Source organism: Lissotriton vulgaris, chromosome 12 (assembly GCF_964263255.1).
Source record: "Lissotriton vulgaris chromosome 12, aLisVul1.2, whole genome shotgun sequence".
In the NCBI taxonomy this organism is placed as follows: Eukaryota; Metazoa; Chordata; class Amphibia; order Caudata; family Salamandridae; genus Lissotriton; species Lissotriton vulgaris.
The window spans coordinates 64,927,450-64,947,369 of NC_141700.1; the positions used below are offsets into that span (position 1 = coordinate 64,927,450).

At 42.3% G+C, this 19,920-nt stretch overlaps 1 protein-coding gene across 3 annotated transcripts in view; it reads left to right on the forward strand.

Annotated features, from left to right (window-relative positions):
* The window catches only part of LOC147673314 (protein unc-13 homolog A-like), a 182,282-nt gene that overhangs the window by 95,995 nt on the left and 66,367 nt on the right, over positions 1-19,920 (forward strand). For 2 of the 3 annotated variants that reach the window (XM_086947142.1, XM_086947143.1), the window contains exons 30-34: positions 2,117-2,194; positions 6,087-6,164; positions 7,426-7,514; positions 8,331-8,483; positions 9,168-9,291. In XM_086947142.1, the coding sequence (XP_086803268.1) occupies positions 2,117-2,194; positions 6,087-6,164; positions 7,426-7,514; positions 8,331-8,483; positions 9,168-9,291 (522 nt within the window). Of the gene's footprint in view, positions 1-2,116; positions 2,195-6,086; positions 6,165-7,425; positions 7,515-8,330; positions 8,484-9,167; positions 9,292-16,224; positions 16,264-19,920 lie in introns of all 3 variants that reach the window. The other variant, XM_086947144.1, reaches the window with a different exon arrangement.

Below are 19,920 nucleotides of genomic sequence, written 5' to 3' on the forward strand. Positions count from 1 at the left end.
GGAAAGTCATGGTCCGGTAAGAGTCAGACAGAAATCGGGTAAAGGCGCAGGATGGACCCTACATCAGTGGCATCAACCATTTGAAGCCCGGCCTGTATTTAGAGCCCCTAATGTCCCTAGAGACGTGTGTAGGCTGACCACTGAGATGGTGAGAGACAAAGGGGAGCCCTGGGGGACAAACGAAAGGGCAAATTTGGAAACCAGATAATAAGATAAAGAAGGGAATAGGAAGGCAGTAATTGTTGAAGGACAGTAAAGCCAGTGAGAAGACAGTGGGGCAAATACATAGATAGTGGTTAAGACAGCAGAAGCGGTGAAGAGAAAATGAAACCAAGGCAAGACAAGGGTGCAAAAGCAATGGAAAGACTAAATGGGCAAGTGATGGATGGGATTATGATGGTGAGTGAAAAAAGACAGTTCAGTGTCGGGAAGACAATGGAGGCACAGGTCCATCTGTTGGAGGAGGCAGCGGTGGAGGGAGGTGGGAGCTACAGAAGTTTGGATGGTCATGGAGGAGAATTAAAGCGGCATGGTTGGATTTTTAGATAATACAGGAGAGAAACAACATAAGCATCCGAAGACCATTAGGCAGGTAGTGGCAATGGAGCGGGTGAGTATTGGAGGAGGCGGGAATAATAGGGGGGATGAACAGAAGGGTGGTGAAGCCTTGAAGCTGATGAAGAGGCAACGAGAAGGGATGCAATTTATGTGCTGGGATATAATGGAGAGGGGTAAGAAAATGGAGGAGGAAGATAGTGGAAAAAGTAGACGACTAAAGGTGACCAAGAAAAGTAGGGGGATCAGACAATGTAGGTGTGGGACAATGAAGAAGCTTAAAAACCACTAGAAATGTGAGGAGCTATTATTATTACTGAATTGCAATTCTTCCAAAACAATTGAGTCCCAACTTGATTTGTTTCAATATACCGCTTGGTAATTGACATACTGTTGGATTAAATCATTTTAGGATCACCGGCAATCCACAGTGCCACTGCAAATAGTGCAATGCTTGCAAGATCACCTTCTTAGGTATCAAAGAAGGCTGAGTGCAAACTTTGAGACTTGGAAGTCACATGATTGAATTCCAGATGATGTATTCAGCATCTAGAGGTCAAAAATGTGCATTACTGAGTTGGGTAAAAAAGATATCAGTTTAAATTTCGACCATTTTGGATTTACCAATTATTGTGATATATTTCAAACTTCTCTTGGAATTCTATCATCTCTAGTTCACATATACTCTCATCACTGATTTCTCATAATATCACTTGAAATTCTACTTTCTTGTATTTCATGTATTATTGTGTCAAGGTTCTTCCATCCTCAGGCAATTTTATAATACACTTGATGTAAAAATGTGTTAGATTTCAGGTGTCATTTTGAAGTAAAGCTTCTGTCATTGCTGATTACAGTTAATATCATAATATCGCTTGAAATTCACCCGCTTGGATTTCAGGTGCCATTGCACTATAACTCAAGCTTCTTCCATCACTGATTTTAAGGTGTCCCTTATTGATTCATCTTCCAACATCAGAAAGTTCAGGCAACATTATCCTAGTCATCCGTTCCATATATCAAGGATACTCGCCCAGTTCTGTAACTTGGGGGTTGCATTTTGATCTTTTGCTTTTCTTTTTATGCATTTTCGATTTTGATATTTCTCCTCTCCTCGTCCAAATATATTTGGTATTGGATGCTGTTGCATATTATACAGTAAATCTGTTATCTTTCAATGACTTTGTGTCTGTGAACAATACTTTGAGTTCATATTTTCTTCCTTGTTCTTCTCTCTCCTGCCGTCCTTTCTTCCTAACCCTTTCAATCTTCTTATGCTTTATTCTCACACTCCTACTTTCCTTCATTGTCCCATTCCTCCCTTCTGCTATTCTTTTTTTTTTGTTGCTTTCTAACCCACCTTTTTCATCCTTCCTGCTTACATTTCTTCCTCCCTTTCTTCTCACCTTAATCCCTACCTTCCTTCTCTACCTCCCTACATTCTTTCCTGCATCATTCACCCTTTATACCTACCATTCTCTCTCCATTTCCTACTGTTTTCTTCACATTGTCCTTCTTCCCTTCCTCCCTTTCTTCCATATCCCTTTTCTTCTGCCTTTAGACTATAAGCACCATACTGTTGCAGTACGCAGAAATCATCTCCAGGTGTTTCGCCTCGTATTGTTCCAAGGAGAAACTGGTGATGTACCCTTTCTGTTTCACTTTCCGTCATTCTTTTAAGTCTACTTGATTCTACCTTGTCTGTGATTTCTCCACCAACGCGCTGCTGGGTGGCACATACCTATGTCACCTACAATAGAATTAGTCAACAAAACTGTGCCACATGATTGAAGAAAGGATAGCTTGCTTTCCCATGGAAGGGGTGGATAAGGATGAAAATGAGAACAGCAAAAGAAGGGACATCTCTTTCATATCAGGAAATAGTATTTTTAATCCTGGTGCAGTGTCCTCAAACATGCACTGCTGAAAGACCCGAAAAACAACAGACAAAATTATGTTGAATCGGAGACACCAATGATGAGACAAAGAGTTAAGTGAGCTGTTTGGGTTACTGAGGATAGTGGATGGAGGCTAATACAAGGGTCAATGAGTGTTGAGCGTATGAAATTGTATTCAAGCAAGGATTGTAGAGTGGTTAAAATATTTCCTGAGGTGGGTCTAGAATATCTGTATAGTAGAGGTTTTGTCTAGTACCTTTTACCCAACCTAATCCTGTTATTGCCGAAGGTCTGCGTAGTCTCATATCTTTTTCTACAGGAATAACGGAATTTATCAAATCCCTAGCTTTATCACATTAGGCTAACCATATACGTATGGGGTAGGGCAGATTAAGATCATACCTATCTATAGTTCACCAGTTAAACCTTTGAGTTCACAGTCACAAACTCCTTAACCATACATGGTTTAAATTGATTTAACTGCATTTTTATATTCTCTGTCTCCTAGTTCCATTATTTTATATGTTTTAGGTTAGTGTATCCAATGTAAGCAGAGATATTGAATTACACTGAGATGGCCATTTACCAGCTACAGGCTTTCCATTGTGGATATGTAAGGAGCACAGACTCGTTTGAAAGCTCTTGCTTTGCTGACGCGACTTCAAATTAATTGTCTGTAAATAAAAACCCGTAGTTTAACATGTTCCAATAAAAAAGCAGTGAAACAATTAAAGTGTCAAATTTTGCAAGGAAGGACTTTGTCACTGGTTCAACATTTTTTAAATCACAAGAGGAATGTTTTCAGTTTGTATTTTTTGTCCCCAGTTTTGTAAATTTCAAATTATAGGTAATAAGATTAGGCTGCAGAGAATTGATGACTGAATGTACGTTATCATTATACTAACACCAGAGGAAATTATAATTGATTAACAACTATAATCATAATTTTTTAAAACCCCAATCACTCATTTTCGTTACTCATTACAGCAACCTAGCCAGAACCCTTAGTTTCTGCTCAAAATATTTGTGCTCACAACTCTTTCTTCAAATTCTGCCTCTGGCTTTCTGGCATTTGCAGTCTGTGGGATGACCTTTCCAACAGACTGTAATCTTCCAAAACAATTACCAGAATCAAATTTCTGCTCAAAGTCCATCCACTGTTGCATTTTTACTTGAACACCGGACCCAGAGAGGGCTTGCTATTTAGATACACTATGTAAGTGTCATAATTTTCAGTGTCTTTTTAATTTTAACTGTGCTATCTACATTAAAAAAATGTATAGGTTGAGACAATAGCATTCTAAAGATGTAATATTTCGATATTTGAAAATTGAATGAAATCTGTCAACCTAAATACATATTATTCTACTGTACTAAATTGTTCTAAAAGTTTAATGGTGTTGAATATGATATGACTCTCTCTGGTAAAAAAAAAAAATCTTTCCTTTGCTTGTCAGTTATACAATGAAAAATCACTCTGATATACTAACTTTGAACAGCAAACTTTGCAGTGTTCTGTCTTTTTATTATCGCAATGGTATATTTTCAACACGGTCGGAAAGCCTTCCCGACCAACATGGTAGGTTTAAAGTCAGACTGCCATAATATGATGACGGCGGTCAGAGTTTAAATCAGTGGGGGAATCCGACGGGCTCAAGGAACCCGTCGGCCAGTCGGAAAGCGCTCATAATCCCTTAATGACAGCGTTTCTGCCGTCTGGATTATGATGTCGGTTTCCAGCAGCCAATCCATGTTGATCTTTCCGACATGAATTGGCTGTCGGAAGCTGACTTGGGGGCCCCTAGCAGGGCTCCCTGTCCCTCTGCAGTTGGGCCATGTGCTGTCGCATCTTAATGGGGTTGTCAGAACCATTGCCCTATGGGTATGGCAGTTCCGAACAACATTTTAACTAGGCCCATAGTATAGACACATCGATTCCAAGTATGTCACTATTTTATAATAACTAAACAATATTTTTATGCACCATTCACAATCGCTTCTCATGTTAAATATTTACTTAAATTGGAATAATGAATCAAAGTTAATTTTGTGCACTTGTACCCTAAATAGATTATTTCTAACCAGCTTGATGACATGTATGCATAAAGTTATGTTCTTAGCTTATCTGCCACCAGTCCTTTATTTTCAGAACGTAAAACTGCAAGCATTGTTCTAAATACAGCTGCAAACGCTAAGAGCATCTTTGTCAGGGAAAAAAAAATTATCATTAAATGTGACTTCTTGAATCTAACTAAAAAATAGAGAGAGAAGGCGGGGGCCCCGCTGACCCGTAAGGCTTGATGGCCCACCATAGGCAAAACGATGCTCTGTAGTGTTTAGCAATAAATATATGTATTCTGTTGAGGGGTATGTCCCATGCACAACAAGAAAAAAAGGAAAGTAGAAGTATCTTATTGTATCTAGTATTTACATTAGCAGTGCAAGAAGCAGTTGCTCAGTGGTTTGCTAATAGAAGGCTCCTTGCCTTAAGAGTACAGTATTTCACCTTCTCATTATCAGGTGTTACACATATTTAGATTTACACTGACCTTAATAATACACTGTCAGATTAATTCCGAAGCTGCGTTTCCCTCCTGGAATATACACGGAACATGCCCATAATCTGACAAACAATCATTCAGTTATCAACACAGCAAACAAATGGCACCTGAGAATAGCATGTGGTTTTCTGATAAAAAAATTAGTTATCACAGTAATTTCACGTACCATGGTATTTAACTTGTAATTGGATGGTACTGGGGTGGATTTAGTGCAAGGTAAAGGTAAATTGGCGTGCAAATTTACCGTTACCACAGCACCGTCCAACTCATAAACAGGTCCACTGACTTTTAGGTGCTGCAGTTTTCATCTGCTACCTCCTTGTAGGATCTCTGTGAAACACTTTTTTTCAATTAATTGTTTATGCTTTGGTAATTTCAAACCAGTTACTCTTTCCTGAAACAAAATCAAGTGAGCTATCAATCAAATGTAGTGCTTGTGTGACAATAGCATGTATTTTAAAATGGGGTCATATATTTCTATTTTTTTACACAGGCCACATACCATAGGGCAATTATTTTTCATTTTAAATCAAATTAGTACTAATTCATAAGAAATTTGATTTGTTACCAGGCAATATAAATCTAAATTATGAGCACCTCCAAGTAGTGATAGTTTGTTGCAAGATTTCTAGTTTGTGGTAATGGCTTAGAAGAGAGGAAGTGGGTAGCGTGGGCCGGAAGAATGTTATTAAAGGCTGTGAGCCAGGAATCAAAATAATATTCATCTCCACATCTGGGAACCTACCAGTATTGATACTCCATTCCCTATTCAGGATGTGTTTTAAGTACTCGGAAAAGGCTGTGTTCACGCTATTAAGGGTACGACTGGAATATTGGGGAATGGTCAGCAGGAAACATTCTGGAAGTTAAAGAAAGGTGTACAGTATTCAATTCACCCCTTTTAAACATTTCTGAAAATGCTTTAAAAGATTAAGTGGAAAAATGTTTGGCAGCCTAATTTAATTTTTTATGCTGCGCCCCATTACTGAGGAAGTAAACATTACTCCCAATATTGGCAGACTTAAGTAGTAATAGTAGCAGGTGACTAACTAGCTATTCTGTCCTTCCACAGCCTTGTATCCTGATGAACAACATTCAGCAGCTGCGGGTCCAGCTGGAGAAGATGTTCGAAGCCATGGGCGGAAAGGATGTGGGTCCCAAATTCTTACTTCTTACTTTGATAGATCAAGCACCAAACCTCTCCACCGCCTCATCCATCCCACCTATAGATCTATAAGCCCTGGGGTTTGCATACACAAGAGAGTGGGCTGAGAAGGATTCGGTATTACAAGCAGAACAGGCACTCTGCCATTGAGCGTAGCACTTCACAAATCCTTGATTACACCACATACTTGACAATCTGGGCTAGACATGGTCTTTCGAAGAGTTCTTAAACTTTCTTGCAATGCATACCAGATCATACTACACTGCGAGGAAGGTTAAACACCCTCTAGCATGACCTGAGCATGAACAGCCACAGCTCAATCATCAGTCCTGACAGGACCTGCACGCACGGTATGCAGCTAAGTAGGGCATGTGCAGCCACAGTGTGCCCTAAAAACAACTTGTCCGCTCCACATTCTACTTCCAGGACTGTACATCACCAATGTCTCTAGCCTCCGCAGAGTTACTGGGTATGGGCCATTCACTTTTATAACGCACCAATAAATTCTAAACGAATGAGCCAAGAGTTCTCAGTCACATGACGGCTCTTTCTCCACCAATGAGGTGACTGTCTTGGAATGACATGAAGAGTCGCCCTTCAGGCACAGTACACTCACACAAGCCACATTCGAAAATAAGCCATGCCGTATGCTCTTACAACAAGCAATGCTCAGTGAACAAATTCACCACTGCCAAACTATAGAACGGGATCACACAACCCAGCACTGCGCTGAAACCACTACCATAACACGAGAGTCCAGTTTTCATTCACTGAATCACACAATTGTTCCTGATTCAAAAGAATGCACTCACTTTTCAATTTGTGGCTGCAGTGGGTCAGTGTCCCTGCTTTATTTCACTTTATTGCGCTTCTGTTTAAATTGCTTGTCTGGTATGGATCTAAACCCTTTGTTTCTGAGACAAAGGTTTCTCACAATTACAATGGTCACAAACTGTTCGCTTGTACCTGCCACAAGCCGAAGCATTGTGCCCTGTATACCAAGTGAGCTCTGTAGAGTGGTGACATTTCAGGATTTCTGAATAAATATTCAGGACATTCATTTCCATACCTATAGAATGATTGCATGTCATTTAAAGGAAATCATAACTGTCCATAATGGATCTTCTAAAACCTGATATTTTTGTAGCCCTCACGGACTGGAGTGGGTGTGGTTGACTTGCACTAGCCCTTATGATGTGAATAGGTCATTGATAACAGCACCAACATGCCTCTCTTTCTCCCCCAGCTGGACTCGGAAGCCAGCGACATCTTAAAGGAACTGCAGGTGAAGCTCAACAACGTGCTGGATGAGCTCAGCAGAGTCTTTGCCACAAGGTAAGACGGACAGGAACCAAGGTATGGCCTGTGAACATGGAGTCACGGCCAGCGCAGGGGAGATTCGGCATACTCACGGTGAACTGCTGTGGGGTTTCGGCACTGGCCACTATGGTCAAGATTTCAGGGCTCCCTTTAAGAGCTTTGGAAGATCTCTGTGCCTGTGTCCGAGCTAGCCACGTGTAGACAGTGAGTGTCTCAAAATATGGTCTATGCACTAGTTGACTTGTCAGCATTTTTAGTGAAAGCATAAGACCTACCTAATTTAATAAACATAAATCTGCACTGGACTTAAAGGATGTGGTTTATTAAAATGAAATATAATATTATGCTTTTGAATATGAAAAGTTGCACTTTCACCTATTTACTGATTTGAGAGTTTGTACTTGTTTGAACAGTACAACATAGGAAATCATTACAGAGTTTACATAGTATATGTATTCGTTTGCACCTGCTTTTGAATGTTGTCTGTGTGCGTATTTTGCAGACTTTGCATACCCCTTTATAAAGTTAATGAAAATAATAAATAATACTGTATATCGGAGTTTAGCCCATTACTTATATGTATAGTATGTGGTTAGGTGATCCTGAGACATTGTGGAAATGCTCTTGCAACATCTGGCTCTGCTGCATGGCTGGAGGTTTAAGCCTGGAAATAAGCTGAAGGAATCTGTAAATGAGTGTGCGTGTAAGTGAGGGAATGCATGAGGTGGAGTGATGCAATGGAAAGACATGGGATAACAACCATTTTAGGGCTTAGCAATACCCAGATGATGTGTGCAATGTTTTCTAACACTGCCCCGTACACGATCTTAGTTTCCAGCCTCACATTGAGGAGTGCGTGAAGCAGATGGGGGACATTCTGAGCCAAGTGAAGGGAACGGGCAGCGTTCCCGCCAGCACATGCAGTAGCGTGGCCCAAGACGCAGACAACGTGCTTCAGCCCATTATGGATCTCCTCGACAGCAAGTAAGTGGGAAGAGTTTTAAACAATCTCTACAATTGTTTTAAAACCAGACAGGGCATGCTATCCTCAGACTGCTTCCTCTGTACTTTGGATCTAGCTACATACTGTTAAAACTGTGCTTGGATTGTACGACTCGCTGTCAACATTTCTGTTCTCTTCATGTGGAACGCATTTAATATTGCTGAAATTGCATTTTATACCGCCAGTGTTATAAATGTTTATGGCAAATAAAATAGTTTTTTTGATGAAATTTTTTACTACAAGTCATGATTTAATAAATTGAATTGTTCTGTGCTCCAGACTTGTATCAAATGTTATATTGATTATCGCCTATGGCAATGTTCACAATTGCACTTCCTTGCAGAAGCAGTGCTGCCTGTTGTAGCACCTAAGTAATCTGTTTACTGACCACAATCTGCGGGGGGTCAGTGCTGGGTTTTCTATTCCCCTACTGCTATTTTGGAATAGGTGGTGCTTCCTCTGTACTACTCACACTGCTTCGTCTGTACTACCTCCCATCTGTACTACCTCCCTTCTGTACTTCCTCCCTTCTGTACTTCCTCCCTTCTGTGCGGTTTCAATTGAATCTGGACTGGTGGAGAATATCTAGAAAAATGTTGGCACGTTGCCTGGAGACGCCCAAGAGTTAGTCTTAATGTCTATCCTTATTCCCCATTTCCGCCCAGCCTGACACTCTTTGCCAAGATCTGCGAGAAGACGGTGTTGAAGCGGGTGCTGAAGGAGCTGTGGAAGCTAGTGATGAACACGATGGAGAAGACAATAGTCCTTCCTCCTCTCACCGATCAAACGGTTAGTGCGACAGCAGACACCTCGGGCATGCACGCCTTTAATGTACATTACTTGCTGCTAATACCAACATCTTTCCTGATGCGCACAGTTGCAGTAGAACAGAAAAATATTTGCATTCTGAGAGGGAATTCGAGGAAGCCCATTTGAGCAACCAGGGAAGACAAGTTAGCCTACAAAGTTGTGTCTCCCCTTGCAGAATGATTTATACAAAATGATTTTCAAGGGAAAAACATGTGCACTACTCACAAAAACATCAGTATCCACACCACACTCCACCTACAATAGAATCCATGCCTTATGGTGTATATTCCAACCCCAACCAAAAGCCACATAAAGTTAAACTCAACTTCTGAAGAGATCCAATCTCAGGTTAAAGACCGACAACAAGGATCCCAGCTGACTGTACCCAAGGTATTATTTACATAAATGGACACTTGCAATGATGAATCTAAGAGACTCCGCTGATTCGAGGGATGCACCTTCAACTGTACTGTGGGTCAAAGGTAGAAAGTGGAAACTGATAAAACTTGAGGTTAGAGGAGGCATGCGCAGTGATCAATTTATATACAACATATCCTGCTTTAATTAAGAAAAGAATATTGTTTTCTCATAATGTTCTTCATTAGCCTAAACAAGTATTTTATCAGATATAAATAGTGCCTTAGAGTCCTTGTTACAATGCAAAAAACCTCTGAGAGGGCCTGGTTCACTAGTGACTGATGTTTCACAGAGCAAATGAGCAGGTCTGCATTTTAACTCCGGTTAACGTTGTCCCCTGCCCGGTAACTGCACTGCAAGTGTGGTAGTATGCGTAGCCTTATGGAGATTTTCACTGTTACTTCAATGAGTTTGGAACGTCACCTGTTAAGGTACATTTTGCAAATCTACTCCTTATAGCTAATGGTCTAATCTCTGCTCGCTCTTTATCGTCACCAGCTCTGTGGTTTCATAATGTCATTGTTTTAGTGAGCAACTTAGTTGTTTTTTTTACCTCCAGTCCATCTTTCAGAATAATTCTGAGCCCTCCATAAGTTTTCCGTTGTAGATTTGAATTTGTTATGCCGAGGTGGATTTTTTTGTTTCTTGCAATGCTCTATGGCGCGATGATTCCCTTGGAAATCATTGATAGAGAAGCAGCTACTATTTCCTTCATTGAAGGAACAGTCATAAACAAGGTACCAGGTCAGCAAGTAGTTTAGTTGTAATCAGGATGGCTTGATGAGCTATGGATGTCCTGTTCCCCTGCTGGCTTACTACACATTTTACGCTGTGGACTTGTTAAAACGTTGGAATTACTAACTTGCAGAAGGCCGTAGGCAATGCAGATGTCTGTATGGAGGTCCTACAAGTTCTTGTCATCCATGCCTCACATTATCTAGTTAAGGGACTATATTCATGCGAAATCTCGTGCTCATGGTATTTCCATTTTTCTCCTTAATAAAATGTTTACTATTAAATAATCCATGTGTTTATGATGCGGAAAAACAGATCTATCAACTCCAGTGTTCTTGGATACAAATGCTTTTTCTAGTAGCAGACAGTTACAGGGTGGCTACTGTTAAATATTTGGTGATATCAATATAGGTCAGAAAGGTGAATTTGGCTTCCAAAAGAGCGTTAATATAAGAGAATAGCTGTTAGGGTGTGTCCCAGGGCCAACCCAAAATAGGTCATAAATTGCTTCCGACTCTTTACAAGAACTGTATTGTCGCATTGCTCGCTCAGGTAGCTGTAGTATAGACAAATCCTTCCTGATTAATGAGGAAGACTTATTCCGCATCCGTTCTGCTCTTCAGAGTGCTTAAACTACATTTGTCAGCAAGAAGAGCATTGTAGGAACTGTGTCCACGCCACTTTACTCACGCCAAACTGTGACCTACTCTACATTCTGCCCCACAGTAATCCCCTGTCCCTACTGGCTTGTTAATAAATAAATAGATCAAGATGCCCATGTAGTCAACCTCTCTATTCGCCTCCACTTCATAGTCCTACGAACATTACTGGATTGTTCGAAAGCACAATAATTGTGAAAGTCTGCTACCAAGTACACACTCCGTTGTCTGTGCCAGTCGCAAGACTAATCACTAATCCACTGTTGAAACCATTAGCAGCCGTATTCTCTGATGTAATTTACCTACCATACTCTGTGCAAAGTCAATATCTGTAAGCAACTGTGTAAAACCATTGCAGTGTCCATGCTTGCCTGTGTCCTACGTGCCAAAGTTTGCATTATGACCACAACGGTCCGGTAACTCTCTGTTGCAAATAGATTGCAACGTTGGTAGAAAGAATCAATATAAGACCTTGGTCGGCTTTTCATCCTTAGGAACCCGCGCTTCTCAGCTGGACTTGTGACACACATGTGAATTGTATTCAAGGTTGTTTTCTCCGCAGTGCAGTAATACTACTTGGCATCTAATCATATTTAATTGCAGTGAGGTCCAAGGGCATCAGATACTCAAGATCAATATTAGGTCACATAACACTATCAGCATTTCTTATTCAACTTAGAAAATTCCTTTTGAATACAAATGTTGCAAAATCCTTCCTGGTTAACTCCATGAAAACCTTTGGTACTATACCAAAAGCTGATTACCTTTCTGTCTCCCCATCACACTAAAGCTCTAATTTGACTGCAGAAGGGCCATGCTTAGGTTACTGTGTACCAAGACAAGACATCTCTTGTGAGACATAACCACAGCCAACCAATTCCAATCCAGAGGTTTTCTTAGCGAGAGCAAGAAAGTTGAGCGCCATCATAGACCCTTCAGATAAATGGAGAGGTTTACTAATGTATAGTAACAGTTAATAGTTGTTGTGAAGACTAAAGTTGCAGATTGAAGTTAATAGCCTGTGAGAAGGAAATTGGATGAGTGTGGAGACTCTTTTGAGAAACAAAGAAGCATAAGCTGAAAGAAGCTGGGGTAAGAGGGGTTGCAATAGAGATGAGCCAGGTTTTGACAACCTTGTTCTTGGGGCAAGGAGGATGAAATAAGCTGAGAAGAGGTATGCATAGGAGAGCCACATCACTGTGTTTGGTGAGGGTTGATCCTGCCCAGTGGAACCAGTGGTTTGCTGCTTCAATCACGAGTGGCAAGGTCATTATGCCAGTGTTAATTAGTACATTGTGCTTAGTTAGTACAGACTGATTAAATGATGCAAAGCTGTTTCATCAGGTACAAAGGGCTTTTCATAAGGTCATTTCAGTGTTTGAAACAGTAAGCCTTGGTAAGGTTAAGAGTTTGTAGCATTTTGGCCCAGGAGCTGAATGGCAGGATAGTCAATTTTAGGTTGCATTTAAGGCCAAATGGATTCTGACTAGGATGTGTTGTATTAAGGTAGCGTATGGGTAAATAGGGTTTTGGGCAAATGCTTGTGGTACGTCTGCAGGATGCGTTGACGGAAAAGATAGATTACAAGCAGGATGAGAGTTATGCAAAGGATGGTGAATTTTGGGGCAGTGAGTGGGAGTTAATGCTCCACACTAACACCAAAGAAGTTCTTTTGAGATGCCAGAAGACCAATGTAAGGGTCATTGACAGAGGGCAAATATAGAATTAGACTTAATAACATTTATATAATGTATTATAGGACCAATATAGACAAGGCATAGGGTTAAACAGTCAAAAAGATGAGATAGAATTAGACAGTACTAAAATGGATGTCATCTATTATAGGTCCATAATAAAAAATGTTGAGCTAGGGCACTTGGGTAGGTGAACCGATATAGAGTTGTGTCCAAACTGTAGGACATGGTCTTTAGTGTAGATGAAACGTGACAGGCAATTCAAGTAAGGTTTGGAGAACATTTCTTTGAGGATGTAGAGGGAAAGTGTTGTAGTGGATGTTAAGGCCTGAGAATAAGACATCTGCGGTTACCGATAAATATGGGTATTTTAAGTATAGTAAATTAAAGTAAATATTGTAAATATGGGGATTTGGGGTGGTTGTTGAAGATTAGAGTACAGTCTCTTCAGGACACAAGATGGGGTGGGAGGTGTAGAGGTTAAATAGATGAAGGGTTTGCAGAATAAGTGTATTTGAGCACACATGGGTTAACAAGGCAAAAAAAGATTAACAGAGTCGGAATGAAGTTGAGCGATAAAGAATGGATTTAGAGGTAATGCGTGTAGAGATGTGGCTTTGAAGGGTAACATAAAGATGGAGATTGAAGAAAAGGATGTAGAGAAAGCTTGCAAATAACTTGTATATAATGGCAGAAGAAAATTAAGGCTGGTGCTTATGTGTGTGCTGATAAGAGAGTGATCATGAAACTAGCTAAAAGAAATATATTGAGGTAGAGGAAGGCTGAGGGAAAGCATTGTGGGGAGGAGGCATGCTGTCCTCCCAAAACAGAAACAGACTGAGAGGCCATGGTTAGTTCAAAATGTACAATACTGACTATCACACTGACAAAAAGGTGAGTAATCAAACCAGAATGCATTAATCCAGTTACAAAAATGAGTCCTAGAATAAGCATAATAACCCTAAGTTGGTGATGCCAACAAGGTCAAAGGTATGAAATCGATTGGAAAGGATAATTTAGGCGAAAAGGTGCATGTAGGGCACCACCAACTAGGTTTGCCTTGTGAGTGTGGCTCACGCTTATCATGGCTCTGTGTCCGAATGCCGTCTATCCAGTGTAGTACAGTGCAAATGCACAGCGGCTAACTCACATCCATGTAGTCCGGATTGCTACCCAAGAGATGTACATACACAGGCACACTCACACCACGCTGACATGGCAAATCTACACCTGTTTTTTCGATACAAAAAAACTACACTGGTGGAGGGCGAATCCTTAGCCCTCTGTTCCTCAACTAAGTCAGTTGATTTACATATATTAAAGACTCTCATCCTATGCATACTTCTGACCAATCAGAAGTTGTGAGGGAGAAATAAAAGGATGAGAGGTCCTAGCCGCTTAAGAGCCATCCGCATTACAGGTATCTGTGTAAAGGTTGCAAGTGAAACATCGAGTTCAAAATGAGTTAGGAAAAATAGCGTATAAGATACATGTATTTCAAAGGTAGGCTGAGGAGACATAGTGAAAATGTAGATGGGGGAATCCTCTAAAAGAGAGCATTGGGAACTGGGTTGGCAGTGACAGAAAAAATAGAGTGGCCATGGGAGGTAAGTATGCAAACTAAGTTGAGGAGAAGAGATATTTTGGAAGAAATGAGTAGGAGTGGCTAAATGGGCAGCACTACGAGGAAGGGAGATTTATGGAGAAGCAGATAGTTGTGCAAACATTGGAAGACGTTTAGTCAGGACATGGATAGCAGATGGCCTTGTGATTGAGGAGAAGGTAAGGGCCTCAAGGTGAAAGAAAGAAGCATGAGAAGGCTGACACAGAAGAGAAATGTGGAGAAAGAAGGTAAGAGAGTAGAGAGATAGAAGGTATAGGAAATTAGAGAGTCTGAGGGTGACAGGAGGATAGAGTAGTTGAAGGCAAGTGAGGATGACGAGAATTAAGGTAAGTTATGCTAAGAGGCGAGTAGTAGTTGAGAGTAGAGGGCATGAAAGTTAAGGGCGAGTAGGGGAGATGAGTCTTGGTATGAAATGGAGGAGATGAAATACTTGGGATGAAATGGGGGATATGGATTGTAGGAGGTGGTGTTTTGGGGTACTGTGTGATCCTCTGCAGTGCACGAACACTCGCGCTTTGACCTCTTTGGTGACATAGGTTTATGCTGAGATATACATTAATGCTCTGCAGAAATGACACTCACATGACCCTTGTTTTTTCCAATTGCTCTGCTCTCCTTCAACGGCAGATGATAGTAAGTACGGCAGCTCCCTGTCTGTCTGTCTCTGTCTGTCTGCTATGTCCTGACTCCAATCATCCGGTCCATGTTTTGTGTAGCTATACTCCAAATCCTTATGCCCCTCTGGCTCCCTCCTCGCCACCTCCCTCCTTGCTCTATCCTGCTCTGAAACTGAGAAGCTTGGTGCCAGCTAATCAAGGTTTTTGCAAAATAAACACCCCTCTCACCCCAGATCCCTTTCGTTTAGCTACTTGGTACAACATTTCAGATGTTGGTTTATGCCTGTTATTTTCAATATACTTTCCGGCAGCTGTGCCCCTTTCTCAGTGACCTTTGCACGATTTCCGCTTACTTTTGGCCTTGTGAGTGGAAGGATGGCGCTGTAATACCTCAAGAGCCTGCTCCCCTGCTTTGCCTCACCCCATCCTACCACTGCTACCTGGAGTTGACTCTTCCTCCCTCCCACTTCAAGCATAAGTCCCCCGGCTCCGCTACAAGTTTGTTCAAGCCATGTTCACTGTCCTATGTCGCGATTTTTGCCCCTCGTTGGTAACGCTTGGTTCTCTTCAATCCTCGCCATCCTTGTGTTTCATGGGGTACTCTACATGTTCTTTGTGCATTCTAGCCCGTTAATGCCTTCGGCCTTGGCAGCTGAAACCGTGAAACCAATGGACTCACAATTTCGGTCGACACATGTTAGTCAGCAGTCTTGTTTTGCGTTAAAAGGCAGAGAGCAGCGACACCAAAGTTTTGCCGCTGGCACTGACTGGCTTGTCTATGTGAAGGCCACACCATGGCGAACATTTTAGTTCTTGGAAGGGAGGTTTGTCTGCCCTTATCCTACACTTCGATATCATGGCATGCCCTCACCACATATACTTCCCTTCACACTGCCATGCAAGCACAACACTCACCTTTCATATTTCTCTTCACTCCCATAGTGTAGCAGTTATTGCAAGCAGACAACCAAAATTTGGCTTGGGTACACATTTATGCATTCATGTATGCGCAAAAATTAAAACATATGTGCCTGTGGTGGCATCTAACTTGACTTACCAAAACCTGGGGTCGGGGTAAAGGCGCACATGCTCGCGCGCACAGTGGGGCCTAAATCCCATAATGCATCTGTTTTGGACCATTGATCAACTTTGCTGTGTTTCTATAGGGGACGCTCCTGAGAAAGCACGGCAAGGGATTAGAGAAGGTAATTGGTCTCCTGAGAGTTTGTGCTTTTTTTTTTAATCATGTTTCTTGGAGCAGTGGAGTTGGGCTGGGAGGAAGAGGTGGGAAGCCAGCACAGTCAACCTGGTGGGAGGAGAGCAGCCGGGACTGAGGGATTTATGTAGGAGAGCAGCAGTATTACGTGCCCTAGGGAAGGCAGTGCCATATGTGAGGGGCAGCAGATGTGTTAGAAAATAGTATGAGGGTGAATGTTTACTTTGTGTTACGTATAGCCAAACTACTCCGATATGGCAACCTCAAAGCGATTACAGAATGCAGCGCTGTAAAAAAAAAAAAGGCCATCTGCATTGTTAAAGAGGAGTGTGGGGAGATGCCAGGATTGGGATGTACTATGCACGGAAACAGTACTTGGGTGAGAAGCATAAAGTAGCACCAGGGGAAGAGTCAATAACAAGGGCAGCACCACTGTCAGAGGAGAGAGAAATGAGAACGTGTTACTCCGGGTAGGTGCAACAATGGCGTTATCAAGAATATTGACTGATGTTTGATGAGGGAAAGCAGTACTGAGAGAGGGGTCTGCGAAGTGAGGGTTAGCATTGTTAAAGAGAAGTGTAAAGTTAAATCAGAACTTGGTTGCAGACTTGTGAGTGAAGAAAACCCTTAGGTGAGGGGTGAGAATGAAACTAAGCGCGACAGGACTGCGATGTGAAGAGAGGAGCAGCACTGAGTGGGAACAGTATTGCAGATGTTCCGTGGAAGAACAGGAGACTGTTATGGGAGACATTACTCTGGTAATGGTTGTGGAGGAGACAACAGTAGGAGATGTGCAAAAATGGATAGCAGCACCGCTGGGGGGCACGTGAGGGGGAGGAAGTAGTAGACCAAAAAAATGGTGGATCTAGTCATGCATTTGCCTCATACTAATCAAATATTGCAAATAGATAAACTAATCTATCACAAAGATATCTACACAGTTGCCCAAACTTCCTAGTGTGCATCTGTGTCTGGCAGCCCGATAAGGATATCAAAGTGCAGACAAACATTAGGCACACAGGACGAAGGCTCTAAACAGAGAAGAGCAAGCCATACAAGAGTCCAAAGTGCTTGTAGAATCAACGCCAGTGATGCAGATTCTAAGTAATGAACAGGGCGTAGGCGGGGAGAACTGCAGCTGAATCTGCAGGGTAGAAATAACGTTGGGTAAAGTTTTACACCAAAATGAGCAATTGCCCCAAAGAGAAATTTTGCTCACTAAATCAATTTCAGTCTGACTGTTCTCATGAGGCACAGGGTCAAGGCTGATTTGCATATGGCTGGGTCCAAACTGGGGTGGCTTAGTGGGCAAAAGAATGATGGATTCAACCCAGATCTCTTGACTGGGGGAGAATGTTTGAATCATTCATCATTTCGTCCATCATTTGTTGCAGTTACACTACATAACTGTAGCATTTCTTTACAAGTATGTTCAGAATTCATGAATTATGCACAATTTCGCAATATTCGCGGAATGATTTCGTCCAATGCCAGCCTGGGGCAACCGGGGGACCAGACCAACATGCTCCTCAAGCAAGGTACATTTGGGAAAGCTTTGAAGGACCTTGTATCCTGTTTTGCCTTGAACCATGAGTTGTAATTGAGAAGTGATTGGATGTATGTATGTGGACACATGTGTGATGTGAGAATGATGAGTGGAAACAGAAAGATATGGAAAGTGAGTTTCTCTCTGAGGGGACTGGAAGGCAGTTGGAAGCCTTCCCTGCACCCTGAATAAAAAGTTGAACTTAATTTTGTCTTTGCTCACTAGTATATCGCAACATCTAGCAACGATGAATGATGAACACCCTTACGTTCATTAACCCATGGCAACCATAGGCTGGTTAACAGGATCCTGGTGAAGAGGGCTGGCACTAGAGGAACCAAAACACTGGGGAGCAGTGGGAAAAAAGTGAACAGGAAAGCCCAATGCACCAACGGCAACACTTGCATTCTGCAGTCAAGTACTAGCTACCTGGGTGCTGAAAGGTGCAAGATTGTAAGGCATGGCCCATGCACTTTTGTGCAGTGGGAGGGGACACAAAGAAAGCACTGGTGCCAACCACCTGTAAGGATAATAAGTGTAGATGTTTGTAACAAGTTTGATTCAACCACCAACCTACTGCTTATTGGAGGAATGTTGGAAAAGAGAGGCGCATTGAGTCTGCCATTCGGTCTGGCTTCTGAGTGGTTCAAGGTGTGGCCTGCCCTATTCCTCATTGGTTTCCTTATCTTTGGCTCCTTGGCATGACTAAAGGCTCTATGTCAGGGCTTTTAACTGTAGCTCACTCGTTCAGCGTCCTTTGATATATGTCCTGGATGATGTTGCACTAATTGCAGCACCTGTCTGGTATCTGCATTAGATCCCCTCATTTCAAGAGGTGGACCCTGCAAGTGGCCATGAGATGCCATGTGTTATGGAAGACAAATGCACATTGTGGTCTCCAGGTGCCCGTGGCAGCTCTTTCTTATGAAGCATGCATGAGGTCATTGAGTCCGAGACCATCAGTGTCATTTTTGATGCCCCATTACAGTGCTTAGGAACCCTTTGGGCCTATGTCTATTTACAAGTGTTACTCCTATCTCAACCCTGTTCCCTGCCTCTACAGAGGACCACAGCTCGCTCAGTGGACAATAATTGATGATGGGTGGATTTAACAGGGCTTTAAGTGGGCTGGGTCTCACCAGGTCTGAGCACCAGCAGTTTTTTAATGGGGCCTCGAAACGGGTCTCTATCGGGCTCTGTTTCGTACCCTGGCACAGGCGGTCTGTTTTTTTTTCCTGCCGTGACAGCAGGCACGGGCACGTAGATGTGCGTGTGCTCACGCTGCTCACTTCTCACTAGTGGAGAAGTTGCGGCGTGACGTCATGCCAGGTGAGGGTTGTAGAAGGGAAATCCTTTAAAGTGAGTCATTTTCTCTCTGGATTTCCCTTCCCTTTTTGAAACTCAGGAGCAGCAACATTGTCGTGGTGTCACCAGGGCTTTAAGTGGAAGCTTTTTCAATATTGTAAATGTAAATGTAAATGTAGTTGAGCTTATATAGCGCACAGCTACCCGCAGTGGGTGTCCCGGCGCTTGCTTAGGGAACCCGTCCTGATATTCCCCTGTGTGATAGCCCCAGGTGAAAGTCAGGCATCCCGCCGCGAGGGGCCGTTGTGGAGATTAAGCAAGCTATTGCCCAGAGTCGCAGAGTGTGAACCCGTGAGTCGAGGAGGCACCGGATCGAGAATTATCGAGTCCGTGGAATTTTTAGCCCAAGACCCGCCGAGGAGGGGAATTGAACCCTGGTCCAGGACCGATCTCAGCTTCCGGGTCTGCCGCCTCTAACCCCTGAGCCACACTTCTCCACGTATTGTATACAAGCCATAGTTGCTGCTTAATTATCTTATGCAACTAACAACCATTGACAAAGCCAATAGTCCTGCCTTGTTGTAGGATGATGTTACTTGTATCATATATCTGGATGCAATGACAAACCGCAAAATACAAGGCGGGGATGGGGGGGCACACAATGCTAAGTGAAGGAACTTGCAATAAAGGATCTTAACTTATTAAGTGGACTCTGCATCTTTCTTTTACCACACTAAGCACAGATTTTTAGCTTATGTGTTTTAAGCCACGCCCTTAATTACATTGGCCTCGCCC